The 7,810-nt window shown below is 41.7% G+C and overlaps 1 protein-coding gene across 1 annotated transcript in view; it reads left to right on the forward strand.

Annotated features, from left to right (window-relative positions):
- LOC128874023 (uncharacterized) overlaps positions 1–7,810 on the forward strand; it is a 28,211-nt gene that overhangs the window by 12,591 nt on the left and 7,810 nt on the right. The window contains exon 2 of the mRNA XM_054118250.1: positions 5,385–5,505. Coding sequence (XP_053974225.1) covers positions 5,385–5,505 — 121 coding nt within the window. The remainder of the gene's footprint in view (positions 1–5,384; positions 5,506–7,810) is intronic.

The raw sequence follows: 7,810 nt of genomic DNA on the forward strand, positions 1-7,810 counted from the left end.
CGAACCCACGATCCTCGGATCCACGGATTCATGTTCTCGTTTGACTCATTGTTGGAGGCGCGGATACTACACATGTGTTACCCAAAACAGTGGAATTTCGAACGGACTTTTAGAATGTTTGAACGAAACTGTAGCCTCCAACCAAATCCTCATGCGTTTGGAGTATCGAATCCGGTGGTCCACGACACTCGTGTATCTGGATCGTTTTCTCCTCGCTGTGAATCGGGTGAAAACCGCCGACTTCCGTTCTCGGTTTCGCGAACTGTAATTCCAAGGGAAACGCAAACGCCGCGAATTTATTTTTGCGCCGTGGATTACGAGCGTGCTGTGCTTTCTCAACCCGGAAGCAGCCGGAATTAAAACAACGCCTCGACCGTTCGGGTCGTTCGTCTTCGACCCACGCTGATTTCCTAACGATTCTGACCATACCACGGATGCTCAGGTGACGTTGACAGGTTGACAGGTTCTTTGTTAATTTTGTGTGCAGTTTGGGAATCGTCATCTTGCAGGCCCGACTCTCGGCCGCGGACTCTCTCTTCGGATACCCTCAAAGAGCTATCTTCAGGGACATTATTTGTCTATTAAATATCGCAATTTAACCTTAATCTTTGCAAACGTACCCTACAAAAATTCAACCTAAATAGGAATTAATTCTACTTTGCAAATATTGTAAAGTAAACTTTACTTTCAATATTGTTGTATATAATTGCATACTGTGTCCATTTTGTAGTTTCTTGGACATTCAAATTTTTTATAAATGCATAAAAATCCGCAGTCTACTCGTGATATATTTACAGTTATCTTCAGGAACTTGTATACTTTATTAGTCTAGCAAATATTGCAATTTAACGTTATGAAAAAAGAATAAGATGGACATACCTTGGATCCTATAATCTTTAAATATCCCTGTATAGCAATGCACGAGCTTTCCATCTGAAAACGTTGCTAATGCCTCTTCTTTGGCCAGTTTTCTACTCACGGTGGCACGCAACAAAGAAGTCGACGTTACTCCTCGAAGTGGAGCTGCATCGTCACGTGCAAACTCGTCCGCGCTGTGTAGACCAGTTCTCCTTTGGTATCCACCGCTATTAATTTTCCTATTTCTCGTTTTCTCGCCAGCACCGATAAAATACATTCTTCCACGATCATCCCAAAGATGGCAGATCTATTTTGGGGTCCCTTCGTAATCCTTTGGCAGTTCCTGGAATTCTATTTCTTCCTTCAAACACGTAGCATCGTTATGGATGAGAAACAGCCTCTTCGTTCGTCTACTTCCTGCCCTGTCTACTTCCTTCGTTTAGAAGAAGGTTTATAGCCAAAGTTGAGTGGAACGTTGCTCTGTGTAATGTCTGCTTGGACGGATGTCTTCCCAGAGAAGCGTCTGATATACATTGGTCCATCTAGATTGTCAAGATTGACCACAGTGCGTCGTTTTCGTCGGACGGATGCACTGGAAACAAAGAAAAAGAAATTAGCGACGACTCGCGGGGCCACTGTCCAGACCAACCGGAACTCGAGCCGACTAACTGACTTTAAAGACCGCTACCAGTTAAGCGACTCCGATCGCGACGCTGCGGAGGCGTCCGCGTGCATCTCCGCATCGAGCTCAGCCAAAATGCTTGTTACCTCTTGGTCGTTTCGTCTGCAGGTCTTCCTCATGAACGCTTACACTTGGACCAATCTTGTATCTGAATAATCGTTGAATCTTGCTTCCTTGTGGTTGCACTTAACATCCAACCACCACCCTTTTCTCCTATTTAAATAATTATTGAACCTTGCTTTCTTTTGGTTGCACTTAACATCCAACCACCAACCTTTTCTCCTGTTTAAATAATTATTGAATCCTTATGCCCTGAAAAAATAGAAGGTTAGCTATGAAAGTCTAACCCAGGACATAGAATTGAACGTGTAAGTTCTGGGACATTCGAGGTAGCATCAATAATTATTCTTGAGCTGGATGGTACATCTATAAATAAATCTCGTATCTACAACGCAGAGAAAACGTTAAGGAAATCGGTTTGTTAGTATAATCATCTTATGCAAAATAGGGTGACCTACGGACAGATTTTGTTGCGATTACAATCCAACTTTAGCCTCCCACGGGACTCTCGAGCATGATATTTATACGATTTCAATTGATTCGTGGATTCGAGCGTGCTCGTTCAAATTCAACGTTCCTTCCAGATCGGGGCTAACGACTTATTCCACTCAAACCGTCGTAACGTTTGGTATGCAAAACTATCGATTGGTACAGGTCGCTAATGCCGTTATTGGAGTTGTTGACCCTTTTTTAAACACTCCTCTTTCATTCAAAAGATCTTTTCCATTCCTTTATGCGTTTCAATGACTTTATAGAATTATGTATGACTTTGTAGGATTATAGGTCACAGAGAACAGTTCCTGAATACTATTCTTGTGTCGAGATAAACTGGGGAGCCTAGATGATAGCGTGTAATAATAATACAGAGTACCATTCATAAATTGATAGACTTTAATATCTCCAGGTCAGGGATTCTCACGATACGAAAGACCAGTAGAGCTCGACGTGTTCGAGAACACGTATGTACGAAACGCCGGCAGGTCTTCGTTGTCGTTCAGAGGCGTTGGAAGCGGCCAGTAGCCGTAGACGAGTTAATTTTACGGAAACGTCTAGCGCGTCTGGACTTTCTCACTCGACTGGGGGGCTCTCGCGACGCTCGAGAAGGTAGCGGGCGTCGAGTGCCGGCGACTCGAAAAATCGCGAGGATGCTCGAGAAGAAAAAGGGGTCCGAGCAGGTCCGGTGAATAAAGGGCGGCGGGAACGATAAAAAGGTAGCACAAACGCGCGAGACGACGCGACGACGGCTCGCGGACCGCGAAGGGGGTTCCCCAGTTACGGCGCGAAGCAAATTGTGCGAAAACAGAGGAAAAAGACACGGGGCAGGGTCGTTGATAAACCGACTGCGGATGTTTATAGAAAATTATGCATTTATAGGAAATTTGAATCTGCAATAAGCTACAAGATGCACACAGTATGCGATAATATACAAAAAATATCGAAAGTTTGTATTATAATATTCGCAGGGTATTTTATTCTGCATAACGAAATTTGGAACGAAAAACCAACAAATTTTATAACATATATACTGTCGGCTATAGAAGTACGTAGCGGTTTTTTTATTTAATGTACACTTTCGTTCTTATTAACAATTTACTATTTATTTTTTGACCAAAAAATTAGTTAATGCGCTATTTCTACAATATTTGATTTAAACAAAAAACCTCTACGTACTTCTATAGCCAACGGTATATAGTTATAAAATTTGTTGGTTATTCGTTCCAGATTTTATACACAACGAGAACACCGTCCTTCCATGAAGACGTTTTAAAGAAAGTCAATGTTTGAGACTCCCTTCGTCGCCGCTATTCTGTAATAAAATTATAATTCGACACTTTTTGTTTATACTTCAATATGTGTTAAATAAACCCTGTAAAAAGAAATCCCATTTCTTTTGCGATAGTCTCAAAATTAATTATCAAAGTTAGGCCTTTTTTTCAGCCTCTAGAGTGGTGTTACCCGTTAAATAAAGCCATTTAGAAAAAGTAAAAAAGGTTCGTTGCGTCGAGCGGAGCTACGGGCGCAGTCGCTGAAATCGGCGCGTCGCGACACCAAAAAATTAGATAATTTCGATGTCACGCCCGCGGGCCGATTATCGCTGCGCTCGACCTTGCGGACGCGATACGCGACCGATATTTAATTAACCGATCCGAAAATTCACGACGACGATTCCTTCGATAAGCTAAACATTCTTAAATAGACGAAGTCAGAAATTTGAAGTCGTCTTAAATGTTCGCTAGAAGGGCGATGGAGACTCCTGCGTTGGAGACTCCTTGAAGTGAAGTTTAGAAGTTGAGGGCGTCTAAGAGGGTTAAAAATAGAGGCTTATTTTAACCTTTTTTTTTTTTAAATACATTTGGTACACACTTTTAGCAAGGAAGGTAATTGCAATGGAAGATGTCTGAAAGTTTGAGTGTAATAAGTAGACTGTGGATCTTTATGCAAAATAAAATCTTCACGAACGTGGCTGCAAAAATGAAACCTAAATAGGAATTTATTTTATTTTGCAAATATTATAACATGAACTTTGCTGAATGTCTGAAAGTTTGAGTGTGATAAGTAGACTGCGGATCTTTATGCAAAATAAAATATTCACGAACGTGGCTACAAAAGATGAACCTAAATAGGAATTTGTTTTATTCTGCAAATATTATAACATGAACTTTGCTTTCAATCAGTTTTATATTCTTGCATATTCTTGCATTTTTGCACATTGAAATTTCCTATAAATGCATAAAGATCCGCAGTCTAGTAATAAGTTTTTAATAACACTCGTTTGTAGTAGCAGAGGTCCATTTGAAACAAAGAAATAAAATAGAAGTGTGCACTCTAAAATGTAAATCACATAATTGAGAGTGGGTGTAATATCGTAGGAAAAATGTTAGGAGGAATCGAAAAATCGGGTCAGTGCTTGTGAACTGAAGAATCAAAATGAATAACAAATTAGTAAGAGCATTAATGATAAACGTTTCCATTTGGAACAAGCACATGCTGTATGCATGTCTCTTCAAAGGCTAAAAAACGTACAATTAATCCATCGACCACTGAAGAGCAAACAAAGATAAAGCCCTATCTTTCCATTTGCTAATTTATTTGATTGTTGATAATAAATTGTTCACGCCTGAGACGTGTGTGCAGCGAGCTGTATTTATTTACGTATTTGTATGTATAGATTCGCTATGTTTGGTGAGCTCTTAGCTCGAAACTGCTGCAAGCGTTGAGATCAAGCAAGGAGTTCAAGTCTAAGCAAGACCAGCAAGAGAAGTTCGTTTCCTGTTCTCGTCTGCCCCACCAGTTTCAAATTTACGCGAAATAGATAGCCAAGAAATAATCGTGCGATACGAATTCCTCGCTGAACTTCTTGAAGAGCGCCTGAAAATAACATTGAAATATCCGAAAGTTATGTTCTGAAAGTTGTCATTAAAGATCTGATTATCTTTCAGATGACGTTGCTAACTATGCTTGCAAAGCAAACAAAATTGATTTTTTAACCGACTTAAAAAAGGAAGAGGTTATTCGATTCGACATGTATATTTTTTTTTAACTTCTTTAACGTTTATTCCCGGATTACGCCGAGATTGCTCAACGAATCGGGACGAAACCGCTTGGATCTTGTAGAGCATATCTCTCAGGTGGTCCCGTAATCAAGACATTTTGCGATTTTCGTTGTTTAATTGACCTTACTATACAGTAGCATCGCAAAGACGCCGCCATCGCGCCAGAATGATCGTCGCGTCCATTACATTTGCACAATTTCTCGAAAATGATGGACGTATTCTGTTTCCAGGCCAACGTGAGCCAAGACGAGTACGAGAGAGCGCACAGAGAGTACCTGAAGAAAGTGCAGCTGTCGTTCGACGAGCGGAGTTCCAGAAGCACGAAGAAGCTGCACGTGTTCCACGCCACAGGTAAACGATGCTGTGCCTTTCTACGATTTAATCCCATCGATACGCTGTTACAGATGTTATCTTAGATACGCTATTCTTAAGAGAGAACGAACGATCCTCGGGTACGCGCGAATCCGCGGCCGCCTTTCTGAAAAAATATACATACGCGGCGTTCGCTATAATTACTACTCGCATAAACACCTAGCCGTCGAGTTTCCGCCAGTCCTGCCGCCGATGGCCGGCCATTCAAAGAAAATCGACGACCGTGCCACGTGTATGGAGTACGTGTCTCTCTAAATTCGGCGGATCGTCACCCCTTCTTCTTCTTGCTTCTTTTTTAAACTCATAGCTATCGACCCGCGAAAGGGAGACATTCAAGAGTCGAGGGCGTGTTCTTGTGACAGTGGAGTCGGGGCATTTTTAACAGAGATGGACAAAACCCTAGGCTTCAAATAAATTTGAAGTTTGCCGATGTGTTTGTCTCGTTTACTTCTTTGGAAAATGTTCAAAAGACACAAACATATCGGCAAACTTCAGATTTATTCGAAGCCTAGGATTTTGCTCATCTCTGATTTTTAAGATACAGTTCTAGAAGATTACTAGATTATTGTTATTATTAGGAATTGTACTAATCCTTCGCCATTATAACTCTGTCCCCCCAGTTAGTCCTCTGAGATGACCGTGACTCCCAGCTACTAGATTATAAACAAGTAATGTTGAATTATATACATGTACATTTGCGTTAAACAAAAATGAATCTAGCGTTGAGAGGCACTGCCCTTTTTGTCTGTTAATGTATCGGACTGGCACCACCAGGTGAGTCTCGGTCACCACTAGGTTTTACGTAGCAAATCAACCAGCAATAATGTTTCTTTAGGTTTCATTTCTTTGGACCTAGAAGTGTCAATAAAATGACATCTTCGAAGTCAATCGAAGCTTAGCATTCATGCCAATATAGAATGTAGAATGTAGAATGCCAAGAAAGCATCTCGAGTTGCTACCAAAAAAAGGTAGATACCAAAAAAAAAAAGGTCTCGAGTGCAAAGAATTAACAACACGTCCTTCCGAGCCGTCGAATAAAAGTAGACGTTCAAAACAAAAGTAAAAGACTGTTATATTCATTCCACCCATTTCCAATAAGTAACAATTATGAATGTAGGTCCGTCGTCTGTTTCAAGCTACCCATAAAAGCTCGGAAAACTTCTGTCTCGTGGACACCGAAACATTTTCAAAACCAAAATCAATTCCCATCAGTTCGTGGTAACTCTAATTTTCAAAAAGGTATACCCGCGCGTTACCAAGCGCAATGACGTCACCGACAGAGCGATAAAAGTCGTGATTCAACGTCACGCGAACACGGAGCTTTGGAGAGAGGCTGGAAAGCGTGAAACTAGTTAGACGAGTGGCTCTTTGGAGTCCAAATCCTCGAGCTATGCAGCCGCGACTCGACACGTCTCGTACACGCGTGGAAGAAGAGTATTGGAAGGAAGGGTCGAGGTACGTGACGGGCGACTGCGTGGAAAAGGGCAGAAGTGTCTTCGAGCACCCTTGACCAAGCTCCTAACGGCTTTGCTCTCGCGAGAACGAATTTCTCCTTTCTTCTTCGTAATTCTCGTCCTGCGCCTCCAATTACCGGCGCGCTTTGCCTATTCGCGAAGCCCTCGGAACAATTTCGCGTGGTCTCGTAGTCGCGCGAGTCGAAATTCTCGGCGGCACAATGAGAGAGGCGTAGGCTATCGTGTTCCATGCTTCAGAAAATTAATAGAAGTGGTATTTTACGTATTTAGATACGTTGAAGCTGGAGTTAGCAATTCTGATTCAGGTATAACGAGGACCGATTGATCTAGTTCATAATACACGATTCCATTAAGAAAGACGAGTTTGACCTTCGCGTGTCCTTCGCGGGCACCACTGACGGAAAAACTAATAGCATTAGATTATGTCCCCCTCGGAACCATACAACATTCATCTGGACCAATTGTCGCTAAAAGTATTACTTATAGAGTTATCGAAGTGGTTCCAGCTACGTGTCTCATACATACTTGTATCTCAAAGGCAAATCGACTCCAAACTTTGGAAATTAATATTTTAGCCAACAGTAAAGAGTACAATTTTGATTAAATGACTTCACCGCAAATTTCCAAAATGTAGACTCAAGCGGATCTTCTACGACACAGTTGCGGAACAACTATCACGCGACAAAGAACTTTCGATTTCACCGTGCAAACGTACTCGAGTTTCTCGTCAAACGCGAAACTAGTCCAAAGCCGGGGCGATTGACATTTCCACGATCGAGGAGCGAATTCTTTCGCGATTTTAATTTGAA

This window comes from Hylaeus volcanicus, chromosome 3 (genome assembly GCF_026283585.1).
Source record: "Hylaeus volcanicus isolate JK05 chromosome 3, UHH_iyHylVolc1.0_haploid, whole genome shotgun sequence".
Taxonomy (NCBI): domain Eukaryota; kingdom Metazoa; phylum Arthropoda; class Insecta; order Hymenoptera; family Colletidae; genus Hylaeus; species Hylaeus volcanicus.